General features: G+C 47.8%; 1 protein-coding gene and 2 non-coding genes across 8 annotated transcripts; 1 reads left to right on the plus strand and 2 right to left on the minus strand.

The window, feature by feature from the left end:
* On the minus strand, window positions 1–26,890 carry MTARC1 (mitochondrial amidoxime reducing component 1). Of its 6 annotated transcripts, XR_009052688.1 has the most exons (9): window positions 26,589–26,890; window positions 22,960–23,133; window positions 18,653–18,815; window positions 17,402–17,542; window positions 10,822–10,883; window positions 10,657–10,728; window positions 7,314–7,496; window positions 1,253–1,599; window positions 1–1,154 (listed from the first exon to the last, which is right to left on the minus strand). XR_009052688.1 is itself a non-coding variant. In XM_057727765.1 (8 exons), exons 1-8 carry the CDS (start codon window positions 26,858–26,860, stop codon window positions 1,470–1,472), a joined length of 1,197 nt encoding a protein of 398 aa, XP_057583748.1. In that variant the 5' UTR covers window positions 26,861–26,890; the 3' UTR covers window positions 1–1,469. The 6 variants fall into 6 exon arrangements, 4 of the variants coding, with proteins under 4 accessions (XP_057583748.1, XP_057583749.1, XP_057583751.1 ...); XM_057727765.1 differs by having other exon boundaries at window positions 1–1,599; XR_009052689.1 differs by lacking the exons at window positions 1–1,154; window positions 1,253–1,599 and adding an exon at window positions 8,995–10,496 and having other exon boundaries at window positions 7,365–8,642.
* LOC130850574 (U6 spliceosomal RNA) lies at window positions 6,127–6,230 on the minus strand. The gene has a single exon (XR_009052943.1). It is a non-coding gene; the product is annotated as a U6 spliceosomal RNA (small nuclear RNA).
* Window positions 7,895–7,966, plus strand: TRNAG-CCC (transfer RNA glycine (anticodon CCC)). The gene has a single exon. It is a non-coding gene; the product is annotated as a tRNA-Gly (tRNA).
* Window positions 26,891–27,156: the final 266 nt, after the last annotated feature.

Genomic DNA, 27,156 nt, shown 5'->3' on the forward strand with positions numbered 1-27,156 from the left:
GAAGTTGCTTCCGTTTATTTACAGTTTTAAAACACATCTTTCATGACTTAGCTTCCTAATACAAAGGGCAAAATGGCAATGAAAGATATACTTCATCAGATCTTAAAGTTATATAATTTGTTCAGGAGAAAAACTAGATATTGGTTCTTAAGTGAATTGGCATATGTTTTCTTTTTCACCTTTGAAAGGTTTTATCCAAAACCTAAAATAAAGTGATTTATTTCAAATCACGCCATCACGTTTCTTCTCATCCATGGACTTCAGAACTTTTTCACCCTGATTTTGAGGAGTAGCAACCAGTCATGAGTTGATGGGACCAGCAAGATCCAGAAGGACCCTGTGAGAGCACAGCCACACTTTTCGGATCAAAAGCCCACAGCAGAGAAGCAGAGAGTACGTGGAGGGTACCCTACTTTCTTTCAAAAAAAATTTCTAGGATAGAAAACTAAAATCCGTCCACAAGTTTCCACCTTTTCAACAGCATGGGCTGAGCTGTCATTCAACGCCACTAGGTGGTGTCATGTCCTTTCCAGACCATTTCTTTTTGCTCTTAAGATAGATACCATCATTTCCCTGGGCAACATCAAACAGCATCTCAGACCACATCAGACAAGGGTGCTTCCCCTACTTAGTGCTACTGTTCACTCTCATATACTGGGAAAGTGTTGGCTCACCAATGGGATATATTTGATATTCTGTTTCATGGCAAGGAAGTTTTTGTTTGTCTTGCTTTCCACATACTCCACACCAGAGTCTGAGAGCAACGCTGCACTCATGAATTGATTTTCTCCCCTGACATCTCTGCTGTCCTACAGCCCAGACGCACTGCGTGCTATGAAGGATCCATTAAATCCTCAGGGACACTGTCTGAGAGGCAACAGTGCCAGATCCAAGATGATCTATGGAAAATGAACCTCCTAAGTGTTTCCTGAAGGTCGGGCTCTTTATGCCCTTTTAAAAGCTTGTCGAGGGCTTGAGGAGGAAAGTGAAGTGACAGTCCAGCCTTATTTGGAAAGCTATTTAATTTCCATTGCATGCCCCAGGCACGGTGTAATAAAAGATTCCAGAACATTCTTCTCACTCCCCCATTCTTCCTCTTTCTCGTCTCTCCTCTTTCCCTAAGGAGTAGCAATGAGATGATGAAGCTTAGCCCTCTGGGTAGGTGAATGGAGAAGAAGGAGAAATAATTAGTCCACAATCATAGTTAAATAAGCGATTTTTAGAATCTTGCCTTGTCATTTAAGTGACTTACTGAAGTTCTATTAAGTTATCAAAACCCTCTGTCTTCGCTTTGTGCACTGGGATGCTGGAAGCACTGAGACACAAGGGAGAGTCCAAAAGACGAAAAACTGGGAGATCACAGATCACAAGAAAATGCTGAGGTGTCAGTTCCAAAATACTGTGCTTCAAGTGTTGGCATTTTTGAGGACATTTTTAAAAGGCATCTGCTATTCCAGGACATACGATTCCTATTCCTGGCAGAGCAGGTACACAGGGTCTCCCACTTGGATGGTCCCTGGGTTTTCCAGAACAAAATACTGTCCAAAGAGAGGTGATTTTCCATATAACTTTTGTTCAGAAGGGTCACACAGGCGATAACTGCAACAGGAGAAAGAACATGAATCACAGCCAACCAGAAGCAAGAGCTCAAACAGCACGTGATCTCTTCTTGGCTGAGGGATCCACCCACACAGGGCCACCGTGCTGCCCAGCTCCAGTGAGCACTTTTCCCATCCAGACTAACAGAACAGCACCTCCTGGGGTTGTGCAGTAAACTGCCTGCCCAGTGCACAAATGACCAAAGTGTAACCAATGGCCAATTCTCACCTGTTTTCTCCTTGGAATGTTCCCTTTCTCAGCACTAAGAGATTAGGGACTCAATACGCTTACACGTGTTTTATCACATCCCTTCTCCCTTGGCATCTCTCCTCCTGACTCCACATCTATCATCAGAACCACAGTCCTACCAGTCAGTCAGGATCAGAGCCCTGGAGTCATCCTTTACACCTTTTCCCTCACTTTCCATAGCTTGTCCACAGCTGCTAGGTCCTGAGGTTCTTCCTGTACCACATCTCTTGAACTTGCTCACTTTTTCTCCCACTGTCACAGTCTCGCTTCAAGCATCCTCAGACGACTGTAATAACTTTTTTTTTTTGGCTGCACCACACAGCATGCAGGATCTTAGTTCCCCGACCAGGGATCGAATCTGGGAAGTCCCCATAACTTCTTAACCAACCAATCTTTCTCATTTTCCAGTCTTCCACTTTCAACTCACTCTTAACACTACCCTACATTATTTTCCTAATTTTGCTCTGGTCTTATCACTCCTAGGCTCAGAAACTTTCAATGCATCTCCAGTGCCTGAGGATTAACATTCCAACTCTGCAGTCTGGTGTGCAAGGCTCTCAACCCGGCCCTAGCCAGCTGTTTCAAACCTGTCACCCTCTACCCCTTCTGTGCACCTCTGCAGCACTCCACTGGATTCCTCAATGTCCTTCCACCTTGCTTTGCATTTTCCTGGCTTGGAAGTTCCTCTGTGGGACCCCCTCCCTGCAATCCCCAAGCACTAGAATTCTACCTTTTCTTCAAGGCCCGACTCAAATGCCACAGCTCCCAAGAAGGAAACCCAGGATCCCCCAGCCAGAGGGGTTTCCCCACCTTCAATTTTCCTTGCCTGCCCCTCGACACTCACATGCCATGTCCTGCCATGTCAGGGCACGTGTCTATAATACAAGACAGAGGGTCAGTGGAGAGCAGGAAATGTGACTGACTCCCTTGTACTACTCACACCCAGTGCTGGGCCCTGTATGTCACTGGTGACCGACAATCATGAATGTGTTGGTAAGGAAAATCCTCTATTAGAAGGAGTATTCACATCTTTGTCGGGCGGAAAACGCAAGAATCCCCAGGAAGAGCATACATGAGATGAGTGTGAAATACATGGCAAGATTCTCCACCTCTGCACCGCCACTCACCGGGAGAACATTTTCCTTCTGTTTCTCATTTAATCTAACTCCAATTTTACATCACTTTTATCGTTAAAACATTTTGATGGAAAGCATTTTTTTCATTCTACTGTGCTTTGAGAAAAAAACTATTGCAACAACTCAGTCCTACTTCTTCAAATCAGAAGTGGCTAATGAGAAAATGGGGAGGCTCAAATCTAGAGCTTCTCTCTGGAGACCCTCAGCTCCTCTCCAGCTGCACATACCATGTCTGTTTTGGTCACTGCCGTAGGCCTACAGCCTGGTACAGCAACTGGTACATTGTATCCACTCCAAAGAGGGTTGGTTATACAAATGAAAAAATCAACAAATGGATGAGAACCATGAGCTGCTGACCCAGTCTGTCCTGCCTCACCAAGAATATCCCCTTACTCTAGTCAGGTCTCTGCAATGACCCTGAACCTGGGAATCCAGGCACCCTCCTAGCCTGCCTCCCCTCCGTCAGCATGCCATACCAAGGACATCTGGGGACCTCTGTCTCTTGGAGGATGACCTCTTCAGGACCCGGGCAGACTGGCTACTTTTATGACTTGGGATTTCTCCTTGTTGCAAGCTCTGTACCCTGAGGCTCTGATTATCTCAGGGAAGGAACTGAAAGCCGGAGCTCTGTGGATTATACACGGACAGTTTATTAAGAACATCACACAGATTCTCTCTTAATCCTTACAACAAGCCTATGCGGGAATGTGTATCCTCCCCACTTTGGTGGGGGTGGGGGGAGGGGGCCGGCTGGGTCTCAGAGGAATAACCAATTGGGCCAAGATCACAGATCTAAGTGGTCAGCCTGGGGCCAGAACTGAGGTTTGGCTCATTTTCCCACCAAGGATGTGCTCCCTGGTCCTCTTTACAGCTCCTGGGTACAGGCACAGCCCTGAGAAGAGCTGAGGGGGCTAACATTTATTCTTCTACACAAACGTTCGGCCACGCACTCCCCTGCCCCTTCCCATCAACCGCTCACGTACACACCTACTCCTCCACCAGGTAACTTAGGAGTACAGGGCCCACAGGAGCCGCCGCCCCTCCCAGCCCAGCCCCTTGACCTGCTCGGGGTGGCACCAGGGTGCTGGCTTGTACAAGCGTAGGTGGCAGTTGCTGGGGCGAAGCGGCCGGCCTGTCCTGCCAGCGGCCCCCAGCTGCGTCCCACCTGCGGCCCTGCTGACACCATCCCTGCAGGTCTGCGGGGAGACCGAGGTCAACAGCGGCCCCTTGTGGGGCTGAGGCGGTATCGTCAGCGGTCTGTGAATTCACGAGCACACCAAGCTTTGTTCAAGAGACTGAAAACACGGCATTATCTCATACCCGGATCTCCTGTGATTCTTTTTCTCCAGATATATACTTTTTGTTGTTGTTGATGATGATGGGATTAATAAATTACAAACCCATTTAAAATCGCCTTTCTTAGTGCATTTTCTCTTTCAATAAATATGAAACAAACAACTACTGACTCTAATGGGAGAACACAAGATCTTTTGTTTACCTTAACCAATTCTCCATGCTTAGGGGTGCAATGTCAGTGGGAACCGTTACCTATAAAGTGTTGTGCACCGGTGAGGGCTGCTTGGTTTACTCATTTACTGGTCAATGCCCAGACCACGACTTGCAGGCAGGGTCTCTGATCACTGCTGGGTCCCCACCGAGGGGCACAGGCCACTTCTGGGGCCTCCCAACCTGCTATGCGAATGGCCAGGTCAGCAATAAAACAGCACCGTGAAGACACCATGGAGAGGAAGAGCCAAAAGCTGAGCAGGTTGGACTGCACTGCATTTAATGTAGCCTCAGAGAATGGAAAGAAGTGTCTTCAGGATTTTCCTTCTTTCAGAAAGTGTCAAGTTCATAAGCTGAGACTATCAATAACCACAGCCTACTCATTATTGTGTATTTTATCATGTTTTGTTTTTACAAAGTTCTTTTTAAATTGAGGCAGAGTTGATTTACGATATATTAGTTTCAGATGTACAACACAGTGATTCTAAATTTTTACATGATATTCCATTTAAAGTTATTATAAAACATTGGCTATATTCCCTGTACTGTACAATATAATCTTGTAGCTTATTTATTTTATACATAGTAGTTTGTATCTCTTAATCCTCTCCCCCATCTTGTCCCTCCTCCTTCCTCCTCACCACGGGTAACCACTAGTTTGTTCTCTACATGTGAGAGTGTTTCTGTTTTATTACAGTCACTCCTTTGTTTCATTTTTTAGATTCCACATACAAGTGAAGACATCAGTGTATTTTCTTTCTCTATCTTACTTCACGTAGCTTAATACCACCACCACCACCTCCCCCCCCCCCATTCCACGTAGTTAACAGCAGTAAAATTGCATTCTTTTTAATGGGTGAGTAGCATTCCATTGTACATATATTCCACATCATCTATCTGTGAATGGACACTTAGGTTGCTTCCATGTCTTGGCTATGGTGAGAGAGTGTATTAGTTTCCTATTGCTGCATAACAAATTATCCCAAAATGTAGTGGCTTAAAACAACAAACATTTGTTATCTCATTTTCAGGGAGTCAGGAATCAGGCAACATTTAACTGTGGTCCTCTGCCTCAGAGTCTCTAGCAGAGTCGCCACTGAGGTGTTGGCCCAGGCTGAAGTGTCGCCTGAAGGCTTGACTGGGGAGGATCTGCTTTCAAGCTCACTCCTGTTTGTTGGCAGTATTCAGCTCCTCAAGGCTACTGAACTGAGCACCTCACTTCCTCAAAGTTACTGGCCAGAGGCTGACCTCGGTTCCCTGCCGTGGGATTCTCTATGAGGCAGCTGTCAGGATGAGAACTGGCTTCCTTCAGAGGGAGCAAGAGAGCAATGTATGCAATCTAGTTTTGGGGGGGCCACGGGGCTTGTGGGATCTTACTTTCCCCACCAGGTAACCAACCTGGGCCTTTGGCAGTGGAAGCTCACGATCCTAACCACTGGACCGCCAGGGAATTCCCTGCAATCTAGTCTTTTTAAACAAAATCTAGGAAGCAATACCCCCACACTTCTGTCTTATTACATTCTTTTTAAAATTAATTTTGACTGCAGCACAGTTTGCTTTACAATGTTGTTCCTTGCTGTACAGCAAAGTGAATCAGTCATATGTATACATATAGCCACTCTTTTTTAGATTTCCTAAAAATATGGAACGCTTCACCAATTTGCGTGTCATCCTTGCTCAGCGGCCATGCTAATCTTTGTATCCTTCCAATTTAAGCATACGTGCTGCCCAAGCGACCACTGTCTCCTTTTATTCACTGGTCAGTAGACCCAGGCCATACAGAAGGCAAGAAGATTATAAAGAACAAGGCGTCAAGGCCAGGAGGGGACCACCAGGAGCCATCACAGAGGCGTCCCACCGCGGAGTGAAGCCAATAGGCAAAGAGCGCCCCGTAGTGTCACTTTGTCTTAGGGGGTGTAGCTGGGACCAACTGGGAGGAAAAAGCAGCGGACACTCCACGTTCAGCACTGAGAAGAGGGTCTGTCTTCTTCCCACGCCTCCGCTGAGTGTGCGGGATGGGGACACGAGGGCGCGGGAGGGAAGGAAGGCGGGGGCCCACTCAGGAGGGAGCCCGGGCCGCGCACCCCCGGGGTCATTCCGGCTGCCGGGGGGCACCTCCGCCGTCGGGACGCAGTGATGCTCCCCAATCACTCAGGAACGGAAAGAACTTTCTAGACTCAGACGCCGACGTCAACTGTGTCTCTGGAGCGTGCCCGCTGCGACGCACGCCTATGACGTCAGCACCGGCGTGGGCCCTCGGCACGCGTGCCCCTCACGGAGCATGCGCGCCTCACGGGGCATGCGCACCTGGCGTTCTGGCGCTCCGTCGCGGTGACTGACTCAAGTTGGGCTTAACCTTTAGCCTTCCACTGTGAATTGGCTGCGGCGTCTCCTTATCATGTATTTTTTAAAATGGCATTGATTACTTTATTCTGAACAAGGGGGAGCGTGAACCAGGAGAGTTCTTATCAGTCCAGTTTTTAAAGACATTGAAGCATCACGAAGGTCACTGACGTGGGTCGGGGTGGGGGGGTGGATAGAGCCAGATCGGGCGGGGGGCGGCTGTCTCCCACAGCATCACTACCACCAAATCCTTCTGTCTTTAGCTTAGCACAGCACAGCCTAGCACAAGCTGTGACAAACGTCCTTATCATCCAAGTACGTAGACTGAACAAATGAGCTGTATTCTTTCTATTGAAAGCAGCAATGACAGAGCTGCATCACTCCTGTGGGATCAGTCTGGGAGTCACTCTTCCTTCAGAAAGAAAAGTATAATTCCCTCTTCATACTGTCAAGCCAGTGGTCCCCCTGCTGAAAACTTACATTCCCAAAGCAGCACAGCCCTGGGGCACCGGGGACCCAGGAAGAGGGAAGGCAGTGCGGCGCCCAGCATCCTGCCCGGGAGCCCGGAAAGCAGAGAGGATGATCCTGACACCACTTTGCTTCGCTTCCATGATTGATGTCAGGCGGCCAGGCCTTTCTCTTCCCGATTTATGGCCGTCTGTCCTGGGGAAAACATAAATTACTGCATCCTTGGCAATTTAAATCTCAGTAAGATACAGGAGAAGACACCTAGGCCGGCTGCCCCGTCTCCTGGGGTATTAGGAGCAATTAGGGTGGAATGGTTGAGCTGCTGAGAGCCTACAGGAGACCAGGAGGGCTGTGCTGCTCCCGGAGACCCTGCCTGCCCGCCTTCGCTCTACACTGGGGTCAATTATCCTCCTTCTATAAACACAGGCTCCCGATGGGGGTGGGGGGTAGGGACACTGAAGATTCAGAGGACTGGCCCAAACACAGACACTTTCTGATTCCAGAGAGAAAGGTGCCAGACACCAAGCACGGTGTTGGGAGCAGAGAGAGAACTAGATGTAAAAAAAAAAAAAAAAAACAGGATGACGGGGACTTCCCTGGTGGTCCAGTGGTTAAGACTCCGCACTCCCAATGCAGGGGCCCAGGTTTGATCCCTGGCCAGGGAACTAGATCCCGCATGCCGCAACTAAGAGCCCAGGTGCCACAACTAAGACCCAGCACAGCCAAGTAAATAAAGTAAATAAATAAATATTTGAAAAAGAAAAAGGGTGATGGTCACTTCCCCAAATCCCCACGCTGGTTTGCACACAGAACCATCACGTCTGTCCAGCCCCACTGATGTCATAGGGAAGAACAGCCAGGGCCTGAGCCAGAGTGGCGCCTGCTGATCACCTGGCAGAACCAGGGTTCCCAACACCCGTGACAGGATGCTTTCCTGGGCCCACCCCTGCCTTCTTCCTCCACGTAGCTCCTCTGCGGCCACAGGAGAATGAGAGACCAAATTCTGATTTGTTATGTTGGTGAGTGAGCCAGCACATTTTGAGGAATCATTAGTCTATCATGGCTGGTTCTCAGAACCACTCCTCTCTGGAGTGTCCAATCACATCCAGTAGTCTCTTCCCCAACATTTTATTGTGACCATCCTCAAACAGGAAACAAGTTCAGAAAATTTTACAGAGACCATCCAATTACCAACCTTTTGGACCCTACACATGACATTTTACCACATTTCCCTTATCATGTATTCATCCATCAATCCATCGTAATTTTTTTTCCATTTCCAAGTAAGTTGCAGACTTCAGTAAATTTCACCTTTAAACAGTTCAGCTGGCATATCATTTCCTAGGGTTAAAATTTCTTTACTTGTTTTGGGGGGATTAAAATTTACACAGAGTGAGATGTACAAATCTTAAAGGTTCTTAAGATTAACTTTTTACAGAAAATTAATGTTGTTTTGGGTGCTGAGAAATATACAATATCCCTCAAAATGATGGGATTTGCCTTAGGCTGGTCTGTAGCCCCCTCTTTGAAGGTTCCTGCAAATCCACACCCAATGGTGGGGACATTTGCCCTTCACGTCAAGAATTCCTCTCTGAACCTCCCCTCCCAACCTCCCTCCAGCCCACCTCGTTTGACCCCTTCCTGACCTCCCTCTCTGCCATGTGGCCTGGCCCCTGGAATGCCGGCTGTTTACCTCGCTGCAGCCTGGCCCTGATGCAGGACACTGCTCTTCCTGGACCATAGGTGCTGGCTTCTTGTCTGGAGGCAACATGCTGAATGAGACAGAGCCCCTCGCCCCAGGCTTCAGCCTGCCCAGGGAGGGGGCCAGATAGTAGCTTCTCGGACAGCAGGATCAGCAGAGAGGGTTGGGTGCTGATCAAAGGAGACTACATTTTTGGTCCGAAGAGGGCCACAAGCTTGATGAGAGATGGAATGAAACAGACTCCTATTCCAGGGGAACAAGTTTGGTTCACACAAGTCCGAGCATAACCTCCCCTTAACTTGCTCTTTCATGAGGGCTTTGATGTCAGATGGCCAAACTTCCACTGCATTCTTTCCTCAAGTCTTCCAGGTTTTTACCTAAAGCAGGGGTCCCCCTCCTCCCTAACTTCCCCCTCCCCCTCTGCAAGTGATACCCAAGGACGCATGTCAGGGTCAAAGCCAAGGGTCTCAGGGGCTGCAGACATGAGACCTGATACCCCACCGGTGATCCTGCATTCAGCTTGGAAGGAACCAGTAAAGATGACCATTTCAGGGTTTCAGCAATATCCCAGCCACAGATTTGGCAGATGACAGTACAGAAGTGCGTGAAACATGAATTGTTGTTTTAGCAGAAGTACTGCAGGTTGATTACAGATAGTTTAGAGGCTACATATTAGAATATATATTTTCTCCATAATTCCATTACCAAAAGAGCACCTTCATTAATGTTTCGGTTTACAGCCTTCCAGCCTTTTAGCTACTCAGGCACATTTATATATTTTAAAAAGGAAAATCAAATAAACAAAAAAGTCAATACTATAATACTATATTGTAATCAGCTTTTTAAAATGAATGTTATCTTAAATATTGATCTATGCAATTTAAACTTATTGCCTGTCTTCTTTCACTAAAAAATTGTTACGGGACTTCCCCGGTGGTCCAGTTTAAGACTCTGCGCTTCCACGGCAGGGGGCTCAGGTCTGATCCCTGGTCATGGAACTAAGATCCCACATGCCATGCAACAGAACCAAAAAAGAAAAAGTTATTATGAAAACTTAATGTAAACATAAAAGTAGAAAAAATAGTGCAATGAATATCACATTGTACGCTTTAAATATATGCAGTTTATTGTATGTCAATTATATCTCAATAATAGTCCTTAAAAAAATAAAGATATTAGATCCGAAAGAAAAATAGTGCAATGAATGCCTACATAATTATCACCCAGGTTCTATTTATCAAGATTTGACACATTTCTCCATGTGTTCTTTTGCTAAAATAGTACACAGCACACCCCAGATATCACATCACTTCACTCCTGTATACTTTAACATGCTTCTCTTAAAACGTATAGGCATTTCTTCCAGCACCAGAAAGCCCTTATCACACCTAATGAATTTGTGATGTCACCAAATACTCAGTCCATAATAAAGCTGCCAAAGCATCGAAACCATGTGTTGTTGTTGCATTGTAACTGTGTTTGGATCATGAATTCTAAATGAAAAACAAAATTAGTTGTGCAAGCAGGCATTCTGGGGACAAAAGCACCCAGGAATGTTTCCCAAACTATCCAATCACTAGGACCCCTTCAAGAATACACCTGGCTGGTGTTCTCCCTGCTTCCTCGCAGAGATATTAAATCACTTAGTCTTACCTCTTCAGGGTCTCCAGTGGCTCCTTCCTGCTCATGACACCCGTGTCCGGGTCCACTGTGGTTAAAATGCACCTGGACACACACACACAGGGCGTCATACACGCGACAAAGCAGACCGTCCTCACCCTCCCCTCCCTCTCCCAGGCAGCAACGCCTGCGCCTCACCTGGAACAAGCCATCACCCTTTTCAGTTCCACGTCACCAATAAGAAGCTCACTCCATGAGTCCTGGGGACAGAGCACATAATTCACATGAGCACTTCGGAGCCCTAGTGCAGGGACTTCGGATGATTCGACAGCTAATGAAACCACTTCCTGGCCGACTGTTCACCATGCTTCCCTGCTCCCTCCATCTGCCTTTCCCCTGAAATGAAATACATCCTCTCCTCTCCCTTTTAAAGCTGAAATTGAAACTCCTCTCCTTCAGGAAGCCTCCCTGACTAACCTCGCTTGGCTGGAAGGCAAGGGTTGGGCTGATGGAGGGAGCGGGTGAAAGAGAGGAAGGGGTAAGGAGAGGGGGATTACTCTAGGTTGTATCAGATCCCTTCATGCTCACCGAAGGGGGATTAATTTCCTTATTCATTGGGTCTGTTTACCTTGTAGCTCGCCTGGCCGGATAGGAACAAATCCAGAGCAGGCCGGTAGCTTTAAGTCCCTCTGCATCTCCACGGGAGCTTTCACAAAGCTCTCCAGCCCAGAAAGCTCCTTGGGCATTTGTCTACGGCCTGGGTCATTGGTGCCTACTTTTCAGAATAAATCAGATCAATGGACAGTGCCCCTCAGATCCAGCAGGGGAGACAGAACATACACATATGAAAAGTGAATGGTTGAGACTTCCCTGGTGGCTCAGTGGTTAAGAATCTGCCTGCCAATGCAGGGAATACGGGTTCAAGCCCTGGTCTGGGAAGATCCCACATGCCAGCGGAGCAACTAAGCCTACGTGCCACAACTACTGAAGCCTGTGCGCCTACAGACCGCGTTTGGCAACAGGAGAAGCCATCACAATGAGAAGCCCACGCACCACAATGAAGAGTAGCCCTCGCTTTCCACAATTAGAGAAAGCCCATGGGCAGCAATGCACACCCAACGCAGCCAAAAATAAATAATTTTTTTTAAAGTAAATGATTTGTAATGAGGTGGATAGACCTAGAGACTGTCATGCAGAGCAAAATAAGCCAGAAAGAGAAAAATACCGTATGCTAACTCATATATATGGAATCTAAAAAAGTGGTACTGAGGAACCCAGTGACAGGGCAAGAATAAAGATGCAGATGTAGAGAATGGACTTGAGGACATGGGGTGGGGGGCTAAGGGGAAGCTGGGATGAAGTAAGAGAGTAGCACTGACATATATACACTACCAAATGTAAACCTGATAGCTAGTCGGAAGTTGCTGCATAACACAGGGAGATCAACTCAATGATGGGTGATGACTTAGAGGGCCAGGATAGGGAGGGTGGGAAGGAGTCGCAGGAGGGAGGGGATATGGGGATATATGTATAAATACAGCTGATTCACTTTGGTGTACCTCAAAAACTGGCACAACAGTGTAAAGCAGTTATATTCCAATAAAGAGCTTTAAAAAAAAAAGTGAATGGTCAATATTCGTTTTAAAAATTCCAGAAAAATTGAGAAAGAGCGTTATAAGACAGCCCCCTGTGTGCTGGCTGAACTGTGCAGACAAGCATGGTGCTGGTGGTTTAGAGGAACAGATTTTCAGGCTGCTCTGGGCAGGGGAGGTTTTACGGAAAAGGCAGGATCTGAATTGAGTCTTCCAGGGAGGGGACTTTGAGAGGCACATAAGAAGGATGAGGAGACTGTGGGCAGTAAGAAGAAGGAAGGACATCTGCTTGTGGTCCTGACCTTCTCACCCTCCCAGGGAAGGTGTCTGAGGGCTGAAGACAAGAGTCCGTGAGTTAAAACAAACCTGCCCAGTCTTTTGTTGATCACAAACCAGAGAGAAAGTTCCAGACCCAGAATTTTAACTCTGATACTGTGTATTATTCTTGATATGTGTATTGCAGGGTTTTGTTTTTGTTTTTTTAATCATAAAATGAGTCTCTTAACTGCATGTTTCACAACAGTCCAAAAAGCTGGGCACCTCAGATGAGAGCAGCCCAGCCTGGTCTGTGTACATTTCTCCACCAGGAGGCTCTGTGGTGACAAAAAAAAACATATAAGATACAACAGGAGAGAAATGAGTGTTCTAGTTAGGAAACTGATTTATTATTAATTAAGGAAATATTTACAGAGCCCCTTTTATGGCCAATAAAAACTGTGGGGGATTGAGTCACAGATAAATAAGTTAAAAATTCCACCATCAGGAAAGTATCTATTTGGCAAACTGGAGAAAAAGGAGAAAACTATTTACATGTTGAATGCACACGATGGGCTCAAGACTGTGTGAAATACTGGAGGAGGGCCCGTGAAAATCTTCCTACAGAACATGTTACCTTGAGGTAATAATAAATTGAAATAGGACAAGCGGGTATAGAGAGGCACAAACACAGCACAGTCTGGATTTGGAGAAGAGAAGCAGCTCTTCTGGGTCTGGCAATCAGAGCAGACCTCTCAGGGGAGGTGGCTTTTCATCTGGGCTTTCAAAAAAGGCTAGGAGTTTCTAAGTGAGGCAAGGGGCAAGACTTGGGGTGACCAGGAGATAGGAGACTATATATTTGGTTCTCAGTCTAGTTTGTAGCTTGGAGCTTTTATTGGAAGTTAAGCCTGGGAGAGCAACTGTGGCAAGATTATGGAGGGACCAGAAGGGTAGAGTTTGGGACTTTTGAGAACTGGGGAGCCACTGAAGGCTTCTAAGCAAGGCAGCAACACTGTCACAAATGTGTAGAGTAGAAGAGATTACTCGGGTGCTCTGGGAGGCTTGGCTGTGGCCACATCCAGGACCACTGAGTGGTCCAGACTTGAGATAATAAAGGTGGTCTAGCTGGTGGCTGAGAATAGAAAGGGAGCAGATGGAATTGGAGATGACAGGGACATGGGAGAAGAAGGAGGCAGGGGAGACTTATGAGCTCTGAGCCAGGGTGAAAGAAGGAATATGGTGCTCGAGATAGAAACTGTGAAGTCAAGGGAAGGAGTTTGGAGAGGTGTGGGGTATGAGGCAGGGAGCACATAAGTACAAGTTTGCTATGTCCACAGAACATGTGAAAACTCCCAGGAGATAGTCAGAAATGTGAGCCCAGCACTCCAGGGGAGTCCACGGTTGGACACTTGGGAAGGACCTACATACGGGTGACAGATGGTGAAGCTGCAGGAGAGGGTGTCATCACCAAGGGACGGTAGAGAGAGGGAAGGGTCAAGGCCAGAAATTTCGGAAGCCCCTCCCTGAGTGAGGGGTACAAGGAGAAACAGCAAAGGAGCAAGGGCAGGGCAGCCAGGGAGAGAAAGTTCCAGACATAGTACCCACAGGTCCAAGAGGCAGGGCAATGATGACCAGGAAAAGTTCTCTGAATGAGGTGGGGGAGGGGAGGAGGGCAGCCTTGGACTGAAGTGAAGGTTTGAGAAGTGAGGGTAAGGAAAGCTGATGATGGGCGTGAAGGGATGCAGAGAAGGACCACAGTCGTGAGAGGCAGCTTCTGAGATGAGGAGGGGGTTTAATTCCCAGAGGCCTCCGTGCAAGTCCTCAGCTTCTGGGACCGTCTGCTCTGCCCACTGCACCTGGCATCACCCACCCTCATCTTCTCCAGGCCGTGCTACAGGCACATGTGCACAACAGAAATCAGTTTCTGTCACCCTCTTGCCTAAAATCCTTCCCAGACCCCTTCCTCCGAAACCTGACACCCAGGACCTTGGCTCTCAGCCCTGCTCCCTGAACCCTGATGCTGTAAGATAGCAGTTACCTTGTGCCTCTGTAGCCCTGCTCATATTCCCCCTCCCTCAGTGCTTCATCCTTCTGCTTCATCTGGCCTATCTGGACTCATTCATTCACTTAACAAAGCATTTGTGCCAGGTGCTTTTCCAGGAGCTGGAAGAACAGCAATGGTCAAGTCCTGTCTTCGAAAAGCACATGTGGGGGAAACAGACAACAAATACACCAGTAAACACAGGGTGTCAGGTGGGGACGTGTGCTGGTGGGGATGAGGGCATGCAGGGTTTAGGGCGGTCAGGGAAGGCCTCGCTGAAGGGGAGGGAAGACCTCAACAGGGAAGTGAAAGAAGTAAGGGAGTGAACCAGGCAGATACTTGAGGGAAGGCAAGTCAGGCAGAGGCACCAGCAAGTGCAAAGGTCCTGGGGTAGGAAGGAGCAGAGAAACAAAGACGGGAGGAGTGACAGAAAATAAAGCCCTGGAGCTAGGAGGGTGTGGCATCACATAGGACCTTGACAGGATCATATCTTTTACTTGAAGAGAGATGGTGAGCACAGAGAGAGTTTTGAGTAGAAGGAGGACATGATGTGAATTACATTTACAGGATGACTTTCACCTTTCATGTGATGAGAACAGACCATGTATGGTGGTGGGGGGTGGTCAAGGGTAGACAGTGAAGAGAGGCTACTGCAACAAACCACATGAGAGAGGGTGGTGCCTGGGCCCAGGGAGGAAGTGGAGGAGGATGGCAAGAGGACAGAGCCACCAAGATTTGCTGATTGTTTGAATGTGAGAAATGAAGGAAAAGAAGAATGGAGAGTGGTTCCCACTTTGGGGCCTGAGCAGCTAGGAGTCAGAGCTGCCGTACACTGAGGTGGGAAAAGCTGGGCAGCACAGACTTGGGAGTGGAAATTCAGCCCTTGATGTTGGACATCCTGAATCCGAGACGAGACACCCCCGTGGAAATACGGAGAAGGCAGAGGAAGAGTTCTTATGTAAAGGTGTTAGTCAGGGGGTTTTCCGTGTGGAGAAGGTTTTGAAAAACACAGACCAGGGCGTGAGTAGAGACAGAGATTGCTACAGCAGAAGGTGTGTGTCCTCTCAACTTTCATGTGTGAAACCTAATCCCCCGTGTGATGGTATCTGGAGGTGGGGCCTTTGGGAGGTGATGAGCTCATGAGGGTGGCACCCTTGTGAATGGGATTAGTGTCCTTATAAAAGGGACTCCAGACAGCCCCCTTGTCCCTTCCACCATATGAGGTCACAGAGTGAAGACAGCCGTCTATGGACCAGAAAGCAAGTCCTCACCAGACACCTGCACGAATCTGCAGGTGCCTTGATCTTGGACTTCCCAGCCTCCAGAACTGTGAGAAATAAATGTCCTCTCTTTATAAGCCTGAGCCCACACCTCACCGCCTGGTCGTCCCCTCTCTTGTCTGTGTTAATAACATCCAGGCGGCGGGTCATCTAGCATCCTGAGTTACCACCTTCCTGGCCTGTCTCACTAGACTGTAACCACGTGTTCACATTCTCCTCACCCCGGACTGTGAACTCCTTCAGAGAAGCAACTGTGTTTCTTCGATCCTGGTTTTGCCTACATGTCCATTCACAGTGCATAGCCCAGGGCACTAACCCACTGTGTGTTGAGTGAAACATTATTCCAAAAAATGAGGCCAGCTCAGCCACAGTGTTGCATTAACATCCAACTTAAAATATAAAAGGATTCCAATTAGGGAACAATTGGAGTTAGAGAGCGAGAAAGGCTTCCAGGACAAGAGTCAGTTCAAAGAAACCTCCTAAATCTGAGCTCCTGATCTGGTCCCTCTCCTCTTCACTTATCTCATCTTCATCTGACCATCTCAGAACACCACGTGACCTGTGACGCAAAGACCAAAGCCCGGAAGGGAGGAAGCTGCAAGGGGGCCACAGTCAGGGGGATGGATGGCCTAAACCAAGCTCCTTTACTCTGATGATAGCAACGAAACCACTGCCCACCTCTCTGGGCATTTTCTATGTCTTGGAACTTTTCCACAGATTGCTATCAACCTTGATTCTCACAGCTCCCATGGGAGGAGGCGTCGGCTGAAATTATATAAATTCAAGAAGCAGAGGCCGCAGAGTGCCAGGACTTACCCAGGGTCAGAAAGCCACTTATGGAAGCAGGAAGATTCAGATCCAGATGTCCTGACCCCACGCCCGGCCCCTAGAATACTCAGAGTTCCTGTGGCCTGTGGTACATTCTGGGTTCTTGCCGTGGGGTAGCCCTTGGCCAAGCCATCTCACTCAGGTTGAAGGTGGCATCGGAAGAGTTTTAGGGCTATGCCATCTCAGCTTGAGGACAATGCCCCTCCACCCCCCACCCACAGCAGCCCTGCTGTATGTGCCTGTCTTCCCAAGGGAGCCCTCGACTACACAGGAAGGCCACCTTCCACGTGACCTGAACACACTGTCTCTGCTCTGTGGCCTGCACAGATCATGTGTTCTATGCTAAGCACACTTGGCTCAAAAATAACCTGCCTCAAGTGTAACGAAAACCTGTCTCGATGGATAGTATGTAATTTCTACACAGGTCTCTGTAGCAAATACATCACTGTGTACCAGTCAGGAATCTTGCTCCAATAAAGGAACATGAAGGTTTTTTTGACTGGGAAGACAAAAAAAATTAACCTGCCTCCTTGGAATTCTCCTTAGAAGTCTCAGACCCTGAACTGCTCCTTCATGCCAGCATCTCTGCCTCATTTATATCTGTATTCTCCACACAGAAGTCTGTACTGATCAGATGCTCAAGAAACTGAAAAATTGAATCACTGCATAATACAGGGTCAATACGTAATGTATCCTTCAGAACAATCTAATTCAATATCAAAGAGTTTCATACCTTAAAAAAAAAAGTTAAATCCAAAGGGGCAAGGAAGACATAGCGTTACCTCTGCATAGACACCACATCCTGAAATTACAATATTGGGCCTGAAGTTAGCTGCTTTAACTTTCTTCTCTAGCCTGGAGTTGAGATCTGCCAACGATGCCTCAGAAAGGATCAAGAAGGGGCTGGCATCTGAGTATGGGATCTGATGAGAAAATAGGAGCTGTTAAGCGTGAGACACACAAATGCATTTCTCAGAGGTCACGTGGGTCTGGTTCTTGGATCCGTCCACCCCTCCCCCGCCCCACTTCCCCACACACTCCAAGTTTTTCTCTAGTTCTTTTTATAGAAAAGTCACAGTGATTCAGAAGCTTTAAACAGCCTTGCAGATAACAGGAATTACGTGATGCAGTATAGAGAACATGGTCTCAGAATCTTACAGCTGTCCCTTTCTAATCCTCCAAATTCTCACATGTTTATTTTAATAAGGTAGTTAGGTCTGATGACGCATTATGTGTAATAAAAAATATTCAACAATTCCACGGATATTTATTTTTTATGCAACCTGCAAATCAACATTCAACACAGCCATGGTAATGGCACTACACAGCATCGTATGTTTTACTCTCAAGGTTAATTCTTACAGCCTTATTCCTTTAAGGGCCAGTCTGGTCGTTTTAAATCTGTGTATCTCTATACCTACTCTTATTTGCCCAACTGTGATCTAACACACCATTGCGATCACAGTGTAAAAAGTCTGGACTCCAAATGCAATTACAGAATGGAGTGGGAAAGATACTGGCCTAGAACAGTTTTGAAGCCACGTTCGTACCAGAAGGCTTCTGTAAACAGGAATTTTTGCTCTCAGGCAAAAATGCAAGAGTTCCCCAAATCAAGAAACACAGATGGTGCTCCCAATGGAAGGGCTTTAGTTTTTGCATTGCTCGTGACAAAAGTAATGGCAAAGTGACAGAGCTAAGTTCAGCAGACATGCCATCCTGCTCTCCCTGTCCAAGAAAGGCTGTCTTCTATAGCAGCGGTCCCCAACCTTTTTGGCACCAGTGACCAGTTTTGTGGAAGACAATTTTTCAGGGGTGGGGGTGGGGGTGGGAGGTGGATGGTTCAGGTAATGCGAGCGATGGGGAGTGATGGAGAACAGCAGATGAAGCGTCACTCGCTAGCCCGCCACTCACCTCCTGCCGTGCGGCCCAGTTCCTAACAGGCTGCGGACCAGTATCGGTCCCCCGCCCAGGGGTTGGGGACCCATGTTCTATAGGACACACCGAAGGCCAAGGCCCAGGGATGCTCCTCTGACCTGGTCTGTGGGTCGGAATGGGTCTTCTATTTGGTGAGAATTTCTCGGTTGCATGTGGGGTTCAAAGTGCACCAGGCGGTAGGGCTGTGTCTTCAGGAAGTTTGTTATCCACTGGGCCGCCTCCTCCCCACAGTCCCTGCCCTCGATCTCCAGGCCATGCACTCTGCAGGGGGTGGGGGCAAAGAACGGGCCCTTAAAGATCTGGACACCCTACCAGGTCCTACACGTATCCAAAAGGCTGCAGCAAGCTGTGATGTCGCTGTAATTCCATCACTGTCAGCAGACGTCATTTTAACCTGGCCCTGCCTCTGAACCACCGTGGAAGCCCAAATGAAGACACAGTTTCAAGCCTTCTTTCCCGCCCCCACCCTTTTTTTCTTTGAAGTATAGTTGATTTACAATATTGTGTTAGTTTCGGGTATAGAACATAGTGAGTCAGTATTTCTGCAGATTATATTCCATTATAAGTTATTATAAGACATTGGATATTTTTCCCTCTGCTAAACAGTAAATCCTTGTTTCTTATCTACTTGATAAACATAACAGATTTCTGTATGTTAATACTGTATCCTGCAACCTTGCTGAATTCATTTATTAGTTCTAACAGTTCTGGGGCCGTCAAAGGAAACCTGAGTCCAAAGGGTTCTTGACATCTGTTCCCTAATCTAAGTTTTCTTATTTTGCAATTTCCAAACGTGACCTTGTGTCGTCTTTGAGGCACAGACCAAAGCCTTTATGCGACCATGAAAAAAGTTTCCACATAATTCCAAGTGAACCAATAATTAAATTTAAAAAAAACTGTCACCACGAGGAAGTATGGGTATACATCTAACTGAACAGGGGCGGGCATGCTCAGTGGGCCGGGCCGGGCCGGCAGGTGCGCGTGGCCGCCCGCGGTTGCCAGCGGCGCCTGAGCCCAGCGCCACGTCCTGTTGCTGCCGCTGCTCCCCGAGGAACCGGCGGTCGGGGCGTGGAGTGGCTGGGGCACCAGCGCTGGCAGCAGGGCTGCAGGTGCCGCCCGTGACACCAGGGCAGGGCGGGCACACAGCTGTTAGCGCTGGTCTTGCGGATGGGGAGCGCACTCAGGGGTCCCGGGGCAGGGAGTGTGACGAACGGTGGATCGCAGCCTTCTCCCTGGGGCGCGCCAAGCCCTACAGCCTCCGCAGGGCAGGCGGCAGGGCAGGCGGGTGAGCTGAGGGCCCTGGGGACAGGCTAAGGGCGTGTCCTGCAGAGCTGCAGAGCCCTCCCATGGCCACCCACCGTCAGGGCCAGGCCTTGACCTAATGGCGGCAGCAGTCTCCATGGGTCCCGGTCCATGGAAGCCTCAGCAGCTGGAGTGTGTGGACACTGCCATTAAGGGAACAGCTTCGACCAGCTTCAGTCTCTCCTGTTCAAGTTTCTTTCTTCTCTCTTTTTTTTTAATTTGTATTTTTATTTATTTTTTTATTTATTTTTCTTTTGGCTGCATCAGGTTTTAACTGCAGCATGCAGGATCTTCGTTGTGGGGTGCTTGGGCTCCAGGGCATGTGGGCTTTGCAGTTTGTGGCACACAGGCTCTTTAGCTGAGGCACGAGAGCTCAGTAGCTGTGGTGCTCAGGCTGAATTCCACCACTAGGAATTAAACCCACATCCCCTGCATTGGAAGGCGGATTCTTTACCACCGGACCACCAGGAAAGTCCCCGTTCACGTTTCTGATTGGTATTTGCTAACCTTTGTTTTGGTGGAGCTTTATAGGAACATTGTGACCTGGCCTCAAAAACAGAGGATCTGACACCAAGAAATTTCCAGCAACTAACTATGCCCCTCCCTCACCTTTCCTATTAAAGGGCTTTGCTGAAAGCTTTCAGGGAGTTCAGGGGTTTTAAAGTATGAGCCACCCGTCTCCTTGCATGGCCCTGCAAAAAACCTTTCCCTGCTCCAGACTCCGATGTTTTTGGTATTGTTGGGCCTCACTGGGCATTGGGCACACGGACTTGCATTTGGTAACATAACCATGGCAGACAAACAGGAACCAGAATATGGAGAAATATGAGATACAAACTGCAATAGGCAGGGACTTCCCCGGTGGTGCAATGGTTAAGAATCTGACTGCCAATGCAGGGGACACAGGTTCGAGACCTGGGCCAGGAAGATCCCACATGGTGCGGAGCAACTAAGCCTGTGTGCCACAACTACTGAGCCCATGCACCACAACTACTGAAGCCCATGTGCCTAGCGCCCATGCTCTGCAACAAGAGAAGCCACTGCAGTGAGAAGCCAGTGCACTGCAATGAAGAGTAGTCCCTGCTTGCCGAAACTAGAGAACGCCAACATGCAGCAACGAAGACCCAACACAGCCAATTAATTAATTAATTAATTTTCAAAAATTGCAATAGGCATATTAAAAGGTTTGCCTCGGACAATCAAAAATGCAAATTAAATCCATAAGAAATTACCTTTTTCAACATAAAAATGGCAAAATATTTTTGAACATAATAGTCAGAATGAGATAAGACAGATATGCTTATGAACTACTGGTGAATATATAGCTGGTATAACCATTCTGCAAAACAACTTAGCAACATATATCAAAAGTCTAGAGAAGCCATACTCTTCTTGCTGGCAAAACCACTGCTAAAATTTTTTCCCTAAGAAAATAAGAAGTATGAACAGAAATTTATGCCAAGTTATCCATCACACTCTTCTTCATACCTGGAAAAAACTAAAAACTATCCAAATGTTTAATCGTGGGGACATGCTAAAGTGCCTTCGAGGACACCCATGGAATGAAATATTACGCCAACATGAAAATGGTATTTTTGAAGATTTTTTAACAATCTAAAAAAATACTCAGCATATTCACTTAAGTATATAAACCATATTCAAGACTGTTCTTTGGTACTATTTCAATTTGGTTTTTAAAGTATTAGCCACAGAGACAAAGAAAATATGTCAAAATATGAATTATAGTTATCTCCGATGGGTTTCGTTTCTTCCCTTTTTTTGGTATTTTCCAATTTTTCAACAACGAATATGTATTACTTCTATAGTCAGAAAAAAAACACCAAATTAAAATAAAAACATATGTTTAAAATTCTGGTATCATAAAAATTATATTAGTTTTGCATTTTACGAACTTTTGGGGTTCCTTAGACATTTTTCAAGTAAGTACAGTTTTTGATGTGATGCTATTGTCTATGACAGGCTGTGGACTAATTTAGCTTTCATGTTGCATTTTCATTCAAGATGCAGAAACGGTAACAAGAGTATAATTAGACCATATTTTAACTTTCCCATAACAAGATAAAAAATCAACTCTAGGCATGATTTCTTTTTTTTTTTTTTTAATTTTTTTGGCTGCATTGGGTCTTCATTGCTGCACACAGGCTTTCTCTGGTTGTGGCAAGCAGGGCTACTCTTCATTGTGGTGCACGGGCTTCTCAGTGCAGTGGCTTCTCTTGTTGCAGAGCACAGGCTGTAAGCATGTGGGCTTCAGTAGCTGTGATGCACGGGCTCAGTAGTTGTGGCACACAGGCTTAGTTGCTCCACGGCCTGTGGGATCTTCCCGGGCCAGGGATCGAAACCGTGTGCCCTGCACTGGCAGGTGGATTAACCACTGTGCCACCAGGGAAGTCCTAGACATGATTTCCTAAAAGCAGAGCTAGTTTCCCTGGAATAATTGCTCCCTTGCTGCCCTTCTGATGTTGAGGAAAGAGCCTCTGTACTGAGCAGCCTCCTGGCTGAATCTTCACCTCTCACTATGACTGGGACCCCAGGACATCCGCAGATCAGATCACTCTTCTGGTTGCAGCTGTTCTTTTCTATTTTGGAACCTCCTATCACTAGAACTAAAAGTCACGGGTCATAGAGCCATTGGCGGCTCCTTCCATAACTCAGATTTGGAAGATTCCCAGTCCTTCCAGGCAACATGGAGATGATGCTAAGGTAATACACTGATCTAACCTCACCTCTTCCAAGACCCTCTCCCCACTCACTCCTACTCCATTTGTGACTTTTTATCCTCTAGCGGTGTTATTTTTCTCTTGCTGACGTGTCAATGTGCCTTTGTTCCCATAGTTTTCTGCATAAGACTTTTATGTTTCTCTGCTCCACACTGACACACATCTCTGAAGCTGCTCCCTCTGCTCCCTTTTTCCACCTTCTTTTAGATCATCACGATGTTGAGGACTTGACCTTACCTATGGTACACTTGCAATCAATGGTTAATTATTGATAATGTTACTCTGGATTTCCGCTGCAGTTCACACTTCTCCAAAACTGCATGAATAAATACTCACGCAAGAATTAAGATCTATCCTTTCCTTACCTGCACTTGTGCACTGCATTTGTGGTGGGTGCTCTGATGGGCAGCCGCAGGTCTGTCGTGTAGGCTGCACTGAGGGTCAGGGCGTCACCGTCACAGGTCGGGGAAATCAGGACCAGGCGGGGTTCCTGTCGAGCAGTAACCATGTTCCCCGCCTTGTTGATCACAAGCCAAAACCTGCCATTTTCAAAGCACAAGATATGCATGGACCACCACGCAGGCAGCCAGTCTCTGGGGGAGCGTCAGGGATGCACTGTCATCTCTGATTTCCTCACTGTAAGCCTGGTGTCTGTGAGTTTATGTGTGTGTGAGTGTGTGTGTGTGCGTGTGTGTGCGTGAGTCTGCCTGTCTGTCCTAAACATCAGCTCATCAGGCCAGCAAGACTGAATCTGTCAGTTAATTTCAAAGTGTTTAATAATCACTCATGCGTCAGACAAAATATCTGCAGGACATTTTGAGCTCCTTGAGCACAGAAATCAAAGAAACTAATTATATGTCCATCTCAATTGCCAGAAAGTCTGGTCGCTTTTATAAACATGCCCTAAGGAGATGATATGAATCATCTCAGAGAAAGACAAGGAAGCATGGTGCCTGGCACAAGGAGGCATTCCCTCGGATGGAAGCAACAGGACGTTGCTATATCGTTCTCAGAGGCTAGAGTCGAGCTGAATAGCAAACAATGCCACTTACACTTTGCCAAATCCACCCCCAAGTTTCGAAAAAATTAACGTTTCAGTATGCAGAGCTGTGACTTCTGCAATTTGCCACAAGGCCCATTGTTAATATGGAGAATATTTTTTGGCCCAGTACTCAAGGTCTAGAGGTACTTCCCAAAACAAAGATAAGTGGAGAAATAAGGGCAATAGAAAGCACTGTTTCTGATACCGAGCAGGGCCCTGTGGGGCTCCTGGGCACAAAGCCTTTCTGTGTCTCCTATTTCCTTGATTATAGGAAAACAGCCTTCATTCAGCCTCCATGACCTTCCCTGAGTTCCAGTGGGCAGATTCAGGCAGTTGTTAATTCGGGAAGGGAGGGGATGCAAGACCTGGGAGAAACAGTCAAGGGCAGCCTTGGGACAGGTCCTGTTTCCCCACCTACAATGCACACAACAATATCTTTGAGCTATTTTGCAGACGTTGAAACCCCCTCCAGGTGCGAGAAGTTAATGATGAATGATGGTGTGCTGCCCACAAGCAAGTAGACCCCAGACCCGTTGGATCTGGAGGTTGATGATGCTGACTCCTACTTACCTCACCACTGACCCATCAGAAGAATGCAGGGCTGTTACTACCTTGATCCTTGTCGCCTACCCCGACCACGCACACGGACTATAAGACCTCTCCCTATTCGCCAGAGGGGGTGGGGCACAGTTCTTGAGGCACTAGCCACTGTGTTCCCCCTTTGCCTGGCAAAGTAATAAAGCTATTCCTTTCTACTCCTCCACAGCTCTGTCTCCGTAATTATCTATTCAGCATCAGTGAACAGAGGCCAGGTTTTTCTCGGCAACATTTCCAGAAAAAAAAAAAAAATGATGCGCTTGTACAGGGGATCTTTCGGCTACCAAGGAAGCTAAACATGGCCATTTTGGCAATTTCCATTCACACTGAATGGAATGATTACAATGATGTGTAATCCACTGATGTAAGAAAAAAATACGGCAGATGATACTTTAGATCATCACCTCCAGCAGGTCATCGTGGTTGAGTGGTTCAGCTATGTTAGAAAAATAAAGTTAGTGTAACCACTTTTCCAAAGGAACTCCCTCTTATCAACCCTTTACCCTGGATACAGACATCCCTGCCCTGTCCCAAATCCTTGGTACTAGCACGTGAATATTTTTTCTGGTAATCCTTCCTAGTAATAATGGTAGTGTGATATTTCTAAAGTACAAATCTGATCGTGTCACCCCCTTGTACAAACCGTATCCCCCCCTGCCCTGTAGTTCCTGCTTTCAGAATAAAACTAACTCTTCAGCAAGGCAGGCAAGGCCCTTCATAATCTGGCTACCCTCCCAGCCATTCTCACCTCCTGTGTCCTCACACATGGCAGCCTTTCTTTTTCTTTTTAATTTTTTTCTTGTGGTAAAATATACATCACATAAAATACCTGGCATACTCTTAGGTACACACCCAGAAGAACTGAAAGCAGGGACTCAAACAAATACTCATGCATCAATATTCACAGCGGCATTACTCACGATGCCGAAAAGTAAAAACAACCCAAATTTCCAACAACAGAGAACAGACATGAAAAAAATATGACTTTAACCATTTTTAAGTGCACAATTCACTGGCATTAAATACTTTCACAGTGTTGTACAATTATCACCGCTATCTATTTCCAAAACCTTTTGGTCATCCCAAACAGAAACTCTGAACCCATGAAAAAACAACTACCCATTCCATTCCCCTCTCTCCCCAAACCCTGGCAACCTCTAATTCACTTTCTATCGCTATGAATTTGCCTCTTCTAGATATTTCATATAATTGGAACTATGTAATGTTTGTCCTTTTGTGTCTGGTTTATTTCACATAATGTTTTCAAGATTTATCTACACTGTAGCACGTATCAGAACTTCTTTTTGTGGGTAAATAATATTCCAAAGTGTGTATCTACCACACTTTCAGTTCCAGCTGTGAAGTCCTTCCTGACCACCCCAGTTTCTGGTGCTCCTTCCTCTGTGCTCCCTGGCATCTGTCACATTGAGTCGGTTACCACCTAGGACTGCAAGCCTTTGTTTGCGTCTCTCCATCACACTTTCTGATGGTATGATGACAAAAATAGCTCATCTTTCCACTGTGTCAAGAATTTTCCTGTGTCTGGGGAGTGGGAAGAAGCAAAAGTTCCAGCCCTCATCAGTCCGATGTGTTACCTACAGAAACTGAGGGCTGGTCTGGGAGGGAGTCTGAAGTGCAGCCGGACAACGAGGCCAAAGCCAGACCCAGAAGAGGACAAAGCTACTTGCTCTGGGCCTCTGCAATCTTCACTGAACCCCAGGAATTCACACAGGTCGAGACCACCCAGGTAGGGCATGAATAAAACCCCTATTTACAAAGCACCAGTGCGCTAAAGAAGAGTCCTGATTCCTGAGTCCTGCTGTGTGGCTCTGAACCTCAGTTTCTTCATCCATAAAAGGGTGCATGAGAGAACTAGGGAAAATAAAATATCCAATAGCACTTTTTAAGCTGCGAGAAGCTGAAGCTTTAACTGTTGTTATTATACGATAATGCGCACCACCTTGGTGCGCTCTTTGAGGGCTTGGATCCGTGGCTCCACGTTTCCCCAAGTTCTCAAGGGACAGTTACTGAAAATAAAGCGGCGGGGACCAATCCTGCGAACCTCGCCGCTTCCGCTAGACGGAATTGAGGAAGTTCGCTTGCGCACCAGCTGACACCGGGGGACCGATGCCGTACTTCCTCTGGAGCGCAAGCCATCTCCAGAAAGCGGATCGGGACCCTGTGTCTGCTCTTGGGAGGTAATGGCCCCCTTTTCTCTTTTTCCTTGCCCCCCACCGCCAGCTCCCACTTTCTTTGTAGGGGAAGGACCTGACAGCTGACTCCGCAGGCCTCCCCAACTCCTGCCCGCGTCCGGAGCCCACCCCGCGCTGCCCCCGCGCCCGGGCTCAGCCCTACCTGTCCCGCAGGTGACCGCTGCGCAGCCCCAGGGCCGTGCACTCCGCAGCCTTCACCGACACCCCCCTGCAGGACTTGACCGGGTAGATCCAGAGCTCCGCCACGGTGCCCACCTGCTGCAGCCGCCGGCGCCGCCCCGGCCGCGCGCGGCGCCAGGCGACGGCCCCCAGCGCCCCGGCGGCCAGGCCCAGCGCGGCGACCCCGAGCCAGCGGGGCCCGGGCGAAGCGGGGAGGCCCAGGCGGGCCAGAGCCCAGGAGCCGGCGACGCCCATGAGCCAGCGATCGCGGGCGCGGCGGGGCCTCCGGCGGGGCCCACCGGGACGAGCCAGCCACAGCCGGCCCGGAGCGCGGCCGCCGCGCGGGGCTGCTGGGGGAGGTGCCGCCTGCGTCCGGAGTCCAAAGGGAGGGAGGCTCCTGACCCCTCTCCGGCCGCTCAGAGTACTGCGTCCGGCTCCAGAAGGTTGGCCCCTGGGCCGCTGCGGGTGGAAGGTGGCGGCTCAGCTTCTATGCGGTCTGCGTCCCACTGCCTCTTCCACTTCCGCCGCCTGCGGCTACTAGGTGAGGTACC

Source organism: Hippopotamus amphibius, chromosome 3 (genome assembly GCF_030028045.1).
Source record: "Hippopotamus amphibius kiboko isolate mHipAmp2 chromosome 3, mHipAmp2.hap2, whole genome shotgun sequence".
Classification (NCBI taxonomy): domain Eukaryota; kingdom Metazoa; phylum Chordata; class Mammalia; order Artiodactyla; family Hippopotamidae; genus Hippopotamus; species Hippopotamus amphibius.